At 44.0% G+C, this 14,628-nt stretch overlaps 1 protein-coding gene across 1 annotated transcript; it reads left to right on the top strand.

The window, feature by feature from the left end:
- The first annotated feature begins 12,998 nt into the window (after window positions 1-12,998).
- On the top strand, window positions 12,999-14,563 carry Cox7a1 (cytochrome c oxidase subunit 7A1). Its single transcript, XM_026380083.2, has 4 exons — window positions 12,999-13,098; window positions 13,700-13,786; window positions 13,899-13,983; window positions 14,440-14,563. The coding sequence occupies exons 1-4, from the start codon at window positions 13,084-13,086 to the stop codon at window positions 14,493-14,495; spliced, it is 243 nt and encodes an 80-aa protein (XP_026235868.2). The 5' UTR covers window positions 12,999-13,083; the 3' UTR covers window positions 14,496-14,563.
- Window positions 14,564-14,628: the final 65 nt, after the last annotated feature.

Consider the following 14,628-nt stretch of genomic DNA (forward strand, 5'->3'; position numbering starts at 1 on the left):
TTTGAATATAATCTCTCAAGAGATTGTATTTTTACAATATAAGTTGGTTCAAGAAGATGTGGAATGCCTGAATAATAAGTAATTCTAGTACTGATGGGGGCAGACAGATCGGAGGTTAAGGGAATAATTCTATAAAAATGGGCCCACTGTGCCGACCCCCACATGTACATGCTCTTTTCCAAGAAGCAATTTACTTGTAGCCCTGCCTGGCTTAAAGGGACAGGATGTGTCACATTCCTCAGCAAACTACCTGTTACCTGCAGGAGAAATTCAGGCCTGAAATAATGTCAAGAGGAACCCAAGTTACCCTGAATTGAGGAGACTTTTGTGACTCTTTTCACAGACTATATCTGGAAACTCAGGGAGATAAGGATAATTCCTCCTAACCATAAAATCTGTTAAGAATTACAGTTAAGTATCCAATTAGAACCAGTCAGCATGGGCCAAGGTAATTGTCATGGCAGTCGGGACTTGAAAGTCTGATGTCATCCTGCTGTCAGAAGTCTAGAGGTGGACCTGGGCAGGACTCTGGAAACAGCTCTGAGATCCCCAATAAAACTGGACTACAGGTGAGGCACAGTGTCCCTCTCCTCTCTGAGAGGACCCACTCTCTCTCTCTCTTGTGAATGTCCCCTCATCCTTTTCCTATCCTTTCAATAAACTCATGCCTGTTACTGATCCGGCAACCCAGGGAGATAAGGATAATTCCTCCTACTCATAAAATCTAAGAATTTATGGTTAAGAATCCAATTAGAACCAGTCAGCATGGGCCAAGGTGACCTAGAGTTGTGGTGGCAGTGAGGAAAAAGTCTGTTCACAGTAACACATGTTCAAGGATAGTCCCAGCAGCTTAGCAAAATCCTCAGTAATTCAGTGAAACCCTGTCTCAAAATAAAATATAGAAAAAGACTGGGGGATGTAGCTTAGTGGTAAAGTGTCCCTGGGTTCATTCCCTAAACCAAAAGAATTCTTCAAGGAACAGATAATCCCTAAGGAAAACCTCCCAATTCATTTTCAAAGCTAAATAAAGTTCCAACTAAGCGGGTGAGGATAATGGAATATCCTACATGTTAGTAATTCCATTTTAATTCTAGAACTACATCTTAACCCCAAATCAAAACTTATAAACTGCCAAGAAAAAGAAACTGAAGATACCCTGTTCCCATAATACCCCCTCCTCCAAGGTCCCTAAATATAAAATTCTGTTATCACCCAGCCACCTGCAATTTTAGGTCAATTCAAGGTCAATTCTAGATTGCTGCACTCAAGGCCATTTCCAGCTTGCTCTTGTTCCTTGTTTAAAAAAAAAAAGCTACAAAAACCCTATTCAATAACTCTGGCTGCTGCACCACTGTACTGGGCAGCTTGGCAGGCTTCTCCTGTCAATAAACTTTGCTTTCTGAAAGACTCTATCTTGAGAGATTTCTTAGAGCGTTCTATTCTAATGGGGGACAACTTCATATACTACAGTTCCCAAAAAGCAATTATAGATCACTGTCATTTGTGAAAATAAATAAAATTTCTGTTTATCTAATCCCATACTCTATTAAAAATAAGGAGCTAGAGCCTGGCATGGTGGTGCATCCTATAATCCCAGTGGCTCGGGAGGCTGAGGCAAGAGGATCATGAGTAAAAGCCACCCTCAGCAATTTAGCAAGGTCCTAAGCAACTCAGCGAGAGTCTGTCTCTAAATAAAATACATGAAAGGGCTGGGATGTGGCTGAGTTCAATCCCCAGTACTGAGGGAAAAAAAAATCTTAAATGGAATGTCAGGAACTTCACCTGTTCTGTGTTAATTATGTTTTCAGAATTTTGACATTACAACCACAAGAAACACAATGCCTTTATTTTATTTTTTTATGTGGTGCTGAGAATAGAACCAGGGTCCCGCCTGTGCTAGGCGAGTGCTCTACCGCTGAGCCACAATCCTAGCCCTTAGTGATCGTTTGATAAATGGTAACTGAGTGGGAAAGGGGTATTGATAAATGGTAACTGAGTTACTTTATCAAAAGATCACTAAGAGTAAATTCTTGTATGTATGTCCAGATTTTAAAATTTCATAAACAGACATACACATAACATGCTCTATAAAAGTTTTTTACACCTTGGTAGCAAATTTCTATACATTTACTAAAATATTAGTTTTGCTTGGATTTTTTTTTGTTTTGATTTGGTTTAGTATTGAAGATTGAGCCCAGGGGGGTGCTTTACCACTGAGCTACAACCCCAGCCTTTTTCGTTTTTTATTTTGAGACAGGGTCTCACTAAATTGCTGAGGCTGGACTAGAACTCACTAACATCCTCCTGCTTTAGCCTCCCAAATAGCTGGGATATAACCTATAGGTATGTGCCACCATATCAATACATACATGGCTATTGCTTCATTCTCTCTCTCTCTCTCTCTCTCTCTCTCAAGGCGGGGTCAGATGCAGTGCTGGGGATGGAACCCAGGGCCTTGCATATGCCAAGTGCACACTGTAACACCGAGCTACATCCCATGCCCCACTTCATTCCTTTATATCAACTGCTTATTATTCCTCTATATGTGTTTTATAATTTAATATTTTTATGTGTGATTCTCTTCTAAACAATCTTTTTTAATATTTATTTTTTAGTTGTAGTTGGACACAATACCTTTATTTCACTTATTTATTTTTTATGTGGTGCTGAGGATCAAACCCAGGGTCCCGCACATTCGAGGCGAGTGCTCTACCACTGAGCCACAACCCCAGCCCCCTAACAATCTTATAGCAAACATTTTCCTTGCACATAAAGAATTCGTACTAGTGGTATATCTTTAAGATAAATTTCTAAGACCTGCTATCTGCCACAAAATGTTCTAAATTCACCTTGCTGACTTCCTGCTTCCCATTGACGTAACCATTTTCTAAGGAATCCTCTTTCCTTTGGTACTTTACCAAATGGTATTTGAAAAAAAACATGTTGGAAGGGATGCTTTATGCCCCTGGTTGGCCTTTTTTTTTTTTTTTTTTTTTGCTTGGTTTTGAATACATATATAAAATTTGCCTGGAGATTACATAAGAAACAGCATAGGTTTCTTGGTTCTCTGGAAAGAAACTCAAAGGTTCATGTGAGAAAGAAGTCTCTTTTTTTCTTTTATGAATTTTCAACCATGTGAATGTGTGATCCATTCATCAACTGAATGACTAAAAATTTACAAAATACACTGGTGCATGCCTGTAATCCCAGAGACTTGGGAATTCAGGCAGGAGGATCACAAATTCAAGGCCAGCCTCAGCACTTAGACTCTGCCTCAAAATAAAAATAAATAAAATTAAAAGGAATGGGGATGTAACTCAGTGGTAAGGCACTCTGGGTTCAAGCGCCAGTGCCACAAACAGAAAATTTAAAGAATTCAAAAAGCAAGTCTTCAAAAGGATTAGAATTATGGGAAGGTCCAGTGGGCCAGGAAGTTGTTCTACGCATACCACAAGATGGCAGCAGAGGGACACCAAAGCTAGGTTCTGAGCTCTGGAAGGCTGCATGGGGTCAACAGGCAACTTTCTGCTGGCTTCCCTCCATGGTCTTGTGTGACTGTGGCAGATCTAAATCATCCCTAGATTCCTGACCTACAGAAACTGTGAGATAATAAATATTGTTTTGAGCTGCTACATTTGGGGTTAATTTGTTACTGGGTAAAAGATAACTAATGTACATCATAACATTGCATCAAAAAATTTTTGAAACCAGGTGTGGTGGTGCACACCTGTAATCCTAGCAGCTCAGGAGGCTATAAAGCAGGAGAATCGAGAGTTCAAAGCCAGCCTCAGCAAAAGTGGGGCGCTAAGCAACTCAGACCCTGTCTCCAAATAAATACAAAATAGGGCTGGGAATGTGGCTTAGTGGTTTAGGCGCCCCTGGGTTCAATCCCATTATTTTTTAAAAATATGTATTTCTAAAATATAATGCAGTGGAGCACACCTGTAATTAGCAACTAGGGAGGTTGAGACAGGAAGATCTCAAGTTCAAACCAGCCTAAGCAATTTAGTGAGGCCCTAAGCAACTCAGTGAGATCCTGTATCAAAAAATAAAAAGTGTTGAATATGTCACTCAGTAGCTAAATACCTCTGGGTTCGATCCCTGATACCAAAAAAATGAGCATAAAGTAAAACAAATGATTCTTTTAAAAAACAACAAAAATTGCAATATCACATATAAAAATTGAGGGTTATTGAATTTTTCCCAATATTCATGCAGTTTAATTACTGACACATGCTGAAGTACTTGGGGAAGAATACTGTTATCTCTGATTTACTTTGAAATGCATCAAAAAAGAGTAGAGATTAATGGGGAAAAAAAAACAGAGGCATTCATGGCTCGATATAATGATAAAACAAATTTAGCAAAATATTGTAGAGTCCAGGTGGTGAGTATGAGTGTTTATGATTCCTTTACCTTTTCTGTGTCTTTGAAATATTTCATAGTAAAATATTGAGGAAAAAATCAATCATGGTTCACATTCCACTTGTCTGAAAAGCGTCATAATTTTATAAACCGTTCATATCAAGATTCAAATAAGATTCACATGTTGAGTTTGGCTGGAATACAGGTACTGTGTCCTTTAAACCATAGTATTTTGTACCTTTTGGTTTTGGCAACTGAATCTATTATGACTATATTGCATTTGAGCCCATTTGTCCCAGAAGTTGGCAAAAATCATTCTTACATGAGACCTGTACAATGGTTGCGGCAGCACCTTGATTTGAGCTCCCTGACTTTATAAGGATATGTTTTCTACTTTATTCCTCCAGGGCACCTTCATAATAACAGCTTTCCTCCAAGTAGGTCAGTTTTTAGATGTTCTGAGAGTCATTCTGGAAGACCAGCCCAGAAACAGGAAGGGCCCCACACCCAGGGCATTAAGCAGTTGCCATCTTGAGATTACTTATTTGTTTGTTTATTTATTTATTTATTTATCTACCTACCAGTGATTGAACCCAGAGGCCTTAACCACTTAGTTATATCCCCAGGCCTTTTTCATATTTTATTTAGAGACAGGGTCTTGCTGAGTTGTTTAGGGCCTCGCTAAGTTTCTGAGGCTGGCTGGCTTTGAACTCGTGATCCTCCTGCTTCAGTCTCCCGAGCCACTGGGGTTGCTATCTTGAGATTTTTTTAAAAAACATATATATATTTTTAGCTGTAGATGGCCACAGTACTGTTATTTTATTTATTTATTTTTATGTGGTGCCTCACACCTGCTAGTCAATCGCTCTACCACTGAGCTACAACCCCAGCCCCATCTTGAGGTTTTCATGTTATCTTTGCATTTGTGGGTTTTTTAAAAATATTTTTTTTAGTTGTAGGTGGACACACCAACTTTATTTTTTATTTATTAATATGTGGTGCTGAGGATCAAACGAAGCACCTCACACGCACTAGGCTGGCACTCTACCGCTGAGCCACAACCCTAGTCCCACGCGTTTGTGTTTTGTAACTGAAGTCTGGTGGGACGATGGAGCATCGCCGGGGCCTGGGAGCCTGACCCTTGTGCAATCTCATCTCCCACCACCCTGAGATGGGTTCTTGGCTGCTATTCTTCTACCTCCTGAAGGCCTGGGTGTGGATGTGGAGAGGGTTGGTATTGAGCACATGCTCCATGGCCTCTCAGGGCGGGGTGGTAACTTCCCCCTCCCTGGGTTGGTACATCATGGCACAGTCTTGCCTACTTAGATCCAGGTCCCCAGCTCTTCTCAGCACAGAGGTTCCAGTACCCAGGACAGCAAGTCCATGGGGAAAGGAGATCCCTGGTTTGAGTTCCCCTCTGGCCAGGGCATAAGTTGGAACAGTGCAGGTGTGGAGGTGTATAGACAGTTACAGTGCTGGTGAGGGTTAGTACTCACTCTGTGAATGTCCTTTGCCTTTGGATAGACTTAGTTAAATAGGTTGAGAGAGCTTGTGGAAGAAAGTTTACATTTTAGTTTTGTTTTTTCCCCCTGGTCTTGGGATTAAACCCAGGGTGCTCTACCATTGAGCCACAACCCCAGCCCTGTTTTGTATTTAATTAGAGACAGGGTCTCACTGAGTTGCTTAGTGCCTCACTTTTGCTGAGGCTGGTTTTGAATTTGCAATCCTCCTGTCTCAACCTCCCAAGCTGCTGGGATTACAGGTGTGCGCCATCATGCCAGGCCATCCCTAGCCCTTTTAATTTTTATTTTGAGACAGACTCATTAAGTTTCCTAGGCTGCCCTGAACTTGTGAGCCTCCTGCCTCAGCCTCTCCAATTGCTAGGATTAAAAGTAAATGCCTGGGGCTGGGGATGTGGCTCAAGCGGTAGCGTGCTCGCCTGACATGCGTGCGGCCCGGGTTCGATCCTCAGCACCACATACCAACAAAGATGTTGTGTCCGCCGAGAACTAAAAAAAAAAATAAATATTAAAAAAAAAAAAGTAAATGCCACTGTATCTGGCAAATTTTATTTTGTTTTAATTTTTTATGTCATTCATTTCTTTATTTTACATGTTTACCAGGGATTGATCCTGCGGGTATTTAATCACTGAGCTACATCCGTAGCCCTTTTTATTTTTTGAGTCAGGGTCTTGTAAGTTGCTTAGGGCCTCATTAAATTGCTGAGGCTAGCCTCAAATTTGTGATCATCCTGCCTCATACTCCTGACTTGCTGGGATTTAGGCATATTATAGGCATGTGCCACCACACCTGGAACCTGGCACATTTTATTTTATTTATGTATTCAATTTGCAGTGCTAGATATTGGACGCAGGGCCTCATGCATGCTAAGCAGGAGCTCTACCACTGAGCCATTTCCCAGCACATATTTTAATGGTTTTGTTTTTTAATTTTGGTACTGGAAATTTAACCCAGGGGTGCTTTACTTCTGAGCCACATTCCCAGTCCTTTATTTTTATTTTGAGACAGCATTTTGCTAAGTTTCTTAGGGCTTTGTTAAGTTGCTAAGGCTGGCCTTGAACTTGCAATCCACCTGTCTCAGCCTCCTGAGTAGTGAGGTTAAGGCATGTGCCACTATGCCTGGCATATTTTAATACTTTTTAATTTTATATTTATTTTTATCAGTTGTAGTTGGACACAATACCTTTATTTTATTTATTTATTTTTATGTGGTACTGACTATCAAATCCAGAGCCTTGCACATACTAGACGAGTGCTCTACCATTGAGCCACAAACTCAGCCCCATTTAATATTTTTTAAAAAATTTTTATTTAATTGTTAATTGGCGGATACCTTTTATTTTATTTATTTTATATGTGGTGCTTAGGATCGAACCCAGGTCCTCCCACGTGCTAGGCATGCACTCTACCGCTGAGCCACAACCTCAGCCCCCCATTTTAATATTTTTAAAAATATTTTTTAGTCGTAGTTGGACACACTACCTTTATTTTTATTTGTTTATTTTTATGTGGTGCTAAGAATTGAACCCAGCGCCTTGCACATACTAGGCTAGCGCCCTACCGCTGAGCCACAACCTCAGCCCCACCATTTTAATACTTTTAATAGCACTTTTCCCCTGCTATTTGAACGAGGATCTCCATTTTGTATGGACTCCACCAAATGTGTAGTTGCTGTGGTTCAAATATGGCTTGTCCTCTCCAAAATTCATGTTGAAATTTGGTCGTTTTGGTGGTAGTGTTGGGAGATCAAGTCTTAAGTGTAAAGAGGGATTAGTAGCCTGGCGTGGGAGTACACATGTTAATCCCAGCTTCTCAGGGGCTCAGGCAGTAGGATCACAAGTTCAAGGCCAGTTTAGGCAATTTAGTGAGACCCTGTTTCAAAATAAAAATAAAATTGAAAGGGCTGAGGATATAGCTCAGTGATAAAACACTTCTCTAGCATGCATAAGTTCTTGGGTTTCATCCCCAGCACCACGAAAAAAAGAAAAAAATGAATTTGAGCCAAGTTTGGCAGCGCACACCTATAATCCCAGTGGCTCAGGAGGCTGAGGCAGGACGATTGCAGTTCAAAGCCAGGCTCAGCAACAACAGCGAGACACTAAGCAACTCAGTGAGACCCTGTCTCTAAATAAAATACAAAATAGGTTAGGGATGTGGCTCAGTGACCAAGTGCCCCTGAGTTGAATTCTCAGTACCAAAAAAAAAAAAAGAAAAAGAAAAAGGAATTAATGTCTTTGTCCCAGGAGTGGGTTAGTCATTTTGAGAAAGGATTGTTATAAAGCAAAGCTGCCCTTGTGCTTTCTCTTTCCTGTGTGCTCACCTCCTCTTCTACCCTTCTGCCACGTTATGACACAGCACAAGGCCTCACCAGAAGTCAAGCAGTTAGTTGGCACCATGTTCTTGGACTTCCCATCCTCTTGGTCCATGAGCCAAATAAAATTATGTTCTTTATGAATTACCTTGTTTTAGATATTTTGTTACAACAACAAAAAATGGACTAAGTCACCAAACTTTAGATTTTGTCCTTCTTTTGGTACTAAGGATTGAACTCAGAGCACTTAACCACTGAACCACATCCCCAGCCCTTTCTTGTGTTTTATTTAGAGACAGGGTCTCACTGAGTTGCTTAGGACCTTGTTAAATTGCTTAAACTGGTTTTGAACTCAGGATCCTCCTGCCTTATCCTCCCAAGCTGCTGGGATTATAGGTAATGAGGGGGCCCCTCGCCACCTTGAGGGAGGGGGGATCCCCCTCTAGGGTGTATACCACCATGTTCTAGATAGATTTCTATTTTCTTCCCCAAATGTTGACGCTACAGGAGCAGATTATAAGGAACAGATGGGTGAGTGGGCCCATGCCCAGAAATATCTTCAAGATGGATAGAAGCTAAGAGAAGCACTGAGATCTTACTTATTTACTTAATATACTTATTTAGTACTGGAGATTGAACCCAGGGGCACTCTACCACTGAGCCACATCCCCTGTCCTTTTTATTTTGAGACTGAGTCTTGTCAAGTGATGTGCAATGTGAGTGAGTCATCTGCTTCCTTTACAGCCACACTCTCCTGAGGCAGGAGGAACACAAGTTCAAAGCCAGCCTCAACAACTTAGCAAGTCCCTAAGCAACTTAACCAGGCCCTGTCTCAAAATAAAAAATAAAAAGGTCTGGGGATTCTGGGCATGGTGGTGCATGACTGTAATCTCAGCAGCTCAGGAGGCTGAGGCAGGAGAATCATGAGTTCAAAGCCAGCCTCAGCAAAAGCAAGGTGCTAAGCAACTCAGTGAGTCCGTGTCTCTAGATAAAATACAAAATAGGGCTGGGGATATGGCTCAGGGTTGAGTGCCCCTGGGTTCAGTCCCTAGTAAATGCCCCCCTAAAAAAGTGTGATCTGGGGCTGAAGTTGTGGCTCAGTGGTAGAGTGCTCGCCTAGCTCATGCAAGGCCCTGGGTTCGATCCCCAGCACCACACAAAAATGAATAAATAAATAAAGATATTGCGTCTAACTAAAAATAAATATTAAAAAAGAAAAAGTGTGATCCTTCTGCCTCAGCCTCAGCCCCCTGAGTAGCTGGAATTACAGCTGTGCATCTCTCCACCCAGTTATGTCCTATCAAGTCAAAGAACATTTGGATTATATTTCCTTTAACAAATATTTATCAAGTCCACCCATATGCCATGTGCTGTGGGCACAATGGAGTCTAAAGTCACCATATAGATAGGGCTATTCATAGCATTCAGTGGTGAAGTGTGTGCTTAGCATGCTCAATCCCCAGCACCTAAATAAATAAACAACAAAATAAAGTCAACATATAGATATGTAGAGCAACCACACTACCTTCCAGGGTGAAGAACTTAGTTCTTGGGGGTGGAGGCTAGGTAGGTGGAGGATGTCACTTGTCAGGGCCTATTTGTTCAGATTCTTGCCTCTGTGTATAGGCAGGACAACTCTGAAATGAGGATTATGGATCTACTTTCAGGCAAGATAAGTCAGAGACTTCTTTTATGACCAAGCTTCATACAGAAAGAGGCTGGGGTCGGGATGGGGAGTAGTTCAGAGTGAACTTTCTGCTTCTGCAATTTTCTCAGGTTACCTTATTTTAGGGTATTCTGAACCTCAACACTTGATTCTCATCTCTTACCTAAATGAGGGGCACATTTTCATTTAATATGTTCTCTATACTGAAACCTAACACTGATCTTCAGACAAAGCCACAGTGAGGTGTTTCAGCCTGGGGAAAGGGCTGTGTTTGACATAATAAAAGATGATGTCCTAGTTTCCAAAATGGCTCCATTATAAGGTGTTTTCAAGGGAAATATTATGTTTGTTTGTTGTTTATGGTACTGGGAACCCAGCCCTTTTATTTTGAGACAGAGTCTGGCTAAATTGCAGAGGCTGGCGAGGAACTGAGATAGGAATTTGAGAATAAAGGCAAAGATACTGAGTCTCAAAGGAAGTGCCCATGAACCACGAATTCCTGAAAACACCCAGGAACAATTGCACCTCCTGAGCAACATGCCCTTTGTCCCTGCCCTGTAAGGTGCGGGCAATACACAAGTGCAGAATAAAAGGGGCCCAAAACTATGTAGCTCCACCTCTAGTCCAGCCCCTAGCAACCATCTCTATAAACATTAACACCCCATATCAACAGTTGCTGTTACTCTAGAGATAGCCCGAATACTCCCTTGAATTTGTATCTATTTTCCTAAATAAACCTCTAAAGACTGGTGCTGCTGAAATTCTTTTCTAATACATATGCCATGACCCTGATGGTCCAGACAGAGTCAAGTTCCCTCTTATCTCTGGGAATTCTGTCAACCTTTCTCCAGAGACATGTCTTCTCCCATGAAGGAACTTGCCGTGCTCTTGCCTCACCCTCTTGAGACACTGGATTTACAGGTATGCACCACCACACTTGGCTCAGGAAAAGTTTTAACAACACGTTATTTTCACCTTAGGCATTGACTTTTAGAATCTACCCCCTTACACACAGGTGCCAGATGTGGTGGCCCACGCCTGTAATCCCAGCAATTTGGTAGGCTGAGGATCGCAAATTCGAGGCCAGATTCAGCAATTCAACAAGACCCTGTCTCAAAATAAAAAATAAAAAAGCGCTGGGAATGCCGCTCATTGGTTAAGTGCCTCTGGGTTCCAGCCCTTGTACAAAAAAAAAAAAAAAAAAAAAGTTAATAGTAACAATAAAGAGGAATTTGTCACCTCCCTCCTGGAAAGGCTGGCCCTCCAGTCCTTGGTATGTAAACAAACCACTCCAAGTTTTGTGTACAAAACCTTAGAGATTCCTCCAAGATTTGGGGCTTCATTGCTTTTTACATGAAGATATTGTTCCACACATCCTGGCACCTGTGGGTTAATCCTTGTCCAGGCTGTAACCATGGTCCTCTTGGTGAGATAAGGAAAGTTTTATTACTGAACATGGTGGCACATGTCAGTAATACCAGGAGGGAGGCCGAAGCAGTGACTCAGAGACGCTAAATGCAAGCTTGAGGCCAGCACTTGACAATTTAGTGGAACCCTTTTTTTTTTTTTTTTTTTTTTAAGAGAGAGAAATTTTAATATTTATTTTTTAGTTCTGGGCGGACACAACATCTTTGTTGGTATGTGGTGCTGAGGATCGAACCCGGGCCGCACGCATGCCAGGCGAGCGCGCTACCGCTTGAGCCACATCCCCAGCCCTTAGTGGAACCCTTAAGAATAAAATGGCTGGGGTAAAGCACCCCTGGGCTCAATCCCCAATACTGGGAAAAAAATGTATTACCCTTTGGGTCACCTATGATCCAGAAGGTCATACATGGATCAATCGTTTCTTCTGCAAACTCCCAGTGATCCTGTGACTCAGATGGTAGGAAGCCTTTTGCCCTAAAGTACCCAGACTTCCACCACACACCCACCCTTCCAATTGCCAATTGTCTGCTCCCCTGCCTGCACTCTGAAGGGTAACATTTAAATATGAGATATGATATTGGCATTTGCTTTAAAATACATTGGTTAGTGTGGTACAATGGCCACTTGGGAGACTGAGGCAGGAGGATCGCAAGTTCTAGGCCAGCCTTAGTAACTCAAAATAAAAAGAAGTAGGGATGTAGCTCCATGGGAGAGTGCACCTGGATTCAATTCTCAATACAAAAAAAGAAAGAAAAAAAAATTCCTTGATAAAACAAAAATCAAGTATAAACACATTTAGACACCCACCTGTAACCCCAGCTACTGGGGAGGCTGAGGCAGGAGGATCACAAGTTCGGGACAGACAGTTCAATTTAAGAAGACTCTGTCTTCTTAAAAACATAAAATATAAAAGGACTGGGGATATAGTTTGGTGGTAGAGAGCTTGACTGCTTGACTGGTATATGTGATCTCCTGGGTTCAATTACAAGTAAGAATTTTTTTTTTTTTTTTTTTTTTGGAGGGGCAGGCAATGAGGCTGGGAGCATGTAGCTCAGTCAGTGGTGGAGCACCTGCCCAGCCTTATGCACTAGACCCTGGACTCCAACGGAGGAGGAGGAGTGGGGGGGGGGAGGAAAGAAAAAGAAAAAGAAAGTGTGTGTGGGGGGGTAGGAATACATATACACACATATGCATACATACACACATATACACTTTACCTCTAAAAATAATGGCCGTGGTTTTTTCTCTGCAATTACTGTGTAGGCTCAGTTATGCTCTCGTCTCTCATATGAGCTCATTTACTGCTTTCAACAAACTCTGAGGAAGATCCCGACTTGCCCTCGTATTACGAATGAGGAAACTAAATCTCTGAGGTGCAGTCACTGCCCTTACTCGTTCTTCCGTAACCAAACCCGTAGGCAGAGATTGGGGGGCGTGGGGGGACTGCCCTGGCCCCGCAAACCACCCAAACGTCCATTCCCGGGCGCAGCTTTCCTCTCCTGTTGGACCCACAGAAATCCCGAGAAAGCAGATGGGTGCTTCTTCACGGCGCGGGCCTGGCGTGCCTATTGGAAAATCCGATTTGCTGGGCTCCCCGCCCCCAGCGCAGCCCGGGCGGAGGTCACATCCTCAGCTGTCCAGAGCTGGGCGAGGCCAAGTCCGCAGCCAGCTGCCCCGCCGCGTACGCAGGGGGCGTGGCTTGGATTCCCCGGGAGGGGGAGGGCACCAGGGGGAGGACACCGTGTGTCCTTGGGCGGAGAGGGGAGGTGACTCCAGCCGAAGAGGAGGACGCAGAATGAGGGCCTTGCGGGTGAGGGCCCCCACGGACTGGGCAGGAGCCCCCAACCCAGAAGCCCTTGCCATAACCCGCGACTCCTTAAACATTCCAAGATCTGGGGTCTTGGAACGTGAGCCCCCTTCAGGGTTTGGGACCCTCCTCCAAAACCCAATCTTCTGAGACAGCCAGGACCTCTAACATGGCCCAGATCCCCGGATTTAAACCTCCTTCATTCAGGATTCCCTTTGCATCACTGAGACCCCTACCCCTACTTGGGATTTCTTAGGCAACCTAGAAATGCCCGAGGGACCTAGTCTTGATATTCCGGGGACCCGTTTTCCTCCCATGAATCTAGGAACCCCCACCCCTCAGGACTTGGATTTCCAGAACAGGAGTCCCCTTTTTGTGTCCTCTTGCCTTCCAGGACCGTCAGGCCAGCCTTCTAACCTCAAGCGTCCTCTCCAGGCACTAAGACTCTTCTTCCAGGCCTTTCTTGATAGGCCCATCCTTCCCTGCCCTCACTGGCAGTTGAATCTTATTTTTAGGTCGCTTTAGGGACAGTACAGGCCTCACCAGCCCCATTTAGGGATGACCCTCCAGCTGCCTCCAACCCACCCACCTGCTGTACCCTCAGGTCTCCCAGGTGTTGATTCGCTCCTTCAGCTCAACCACCAGGCACCACTTTCAGAACCGAGTGCCCGAGAAACAGAAACTCTTCCAGGTAGGCCGGATGGGGAAGAGCCAGAGCTGCAGGCCTGGTCTCTGAGCAGGGCCTGGGGCTGAGGTGAGTGAGGCAGCCAGCATCCCTTCTCACTCCTCACTCCCACACTCAGGCGGACAATGACCTCCCAGTGCACTTGAAGGGCGGGGCAACCGACAACATCCTGTACCGACTGACTATGACGCTGACTCTGGGGGGTGAGTGTTGGGCTTGCTGGTCCTGAGCTACCTGTGGAAAAGGGGGCTGGTTCCTGTTGGCATTTGGGCGGGGCCTTTGCTAGTGTCTGAGCTGGGGATCAGCAATCTGGGAAGGGGTTGAGTCCTCAGCTGGCCAGGTTTGGTGGATGGGACTGGAGTCAAGGCTGGCTACTTGGGAGTTGGGTTTGTCTGGGCAAGGGAGCTGGACTGGTGATGGATCTGGGGCCCAGGTAGAAGCTGAGGACTAAGCCCCTTCTCTGGTTCTGATATAGGCCTTCAGGGTGGGAGGTGGGGAGTGGGGTGGGGTTCCACCTGTTTGGAAAGGGAGCTGACATCTGAACTGGGGCTGGGATCCTGGATGGTACTGGGGAACCTGTAGGAGGGCTTAAAAGTGGGAGATGAGGTCTGGAGGGGAGATTAGGGTCTCACTCTGTATCCCCCACTCTCCCATCCTAGGCAGTGTCTACAGCTTGTACTGCCTTGGCTGGGCCTCCTTCCCCCACAAGAAGTGAGACCAAGAAGTTTGGAGGACCTAAGGGACTTGGATAAACATCAATAAATTGGCTTCTTGGGAACCCAACGCAGCTCTGGCCTCTTGTATGTGTGTCCCTGCCCATCCTCCCACCAGCCAGGAATGTCTGCCCT

The sequence above is a fragment of the Urocitellus parryii genome, chromosome 15, assembly GCF_045843805.1.
Source record: "Urocitellus parryii isolate mUroPar1 chromosome 15, mUroPar1.hap1, whole genome shotgun sequence".
Taxonomy (NCBI): Eukaryota; Metazoa; Chordata; class Mammalia; order Rodentia; family Sciuridae; genus Urocitellus; species Urocitellus parryii.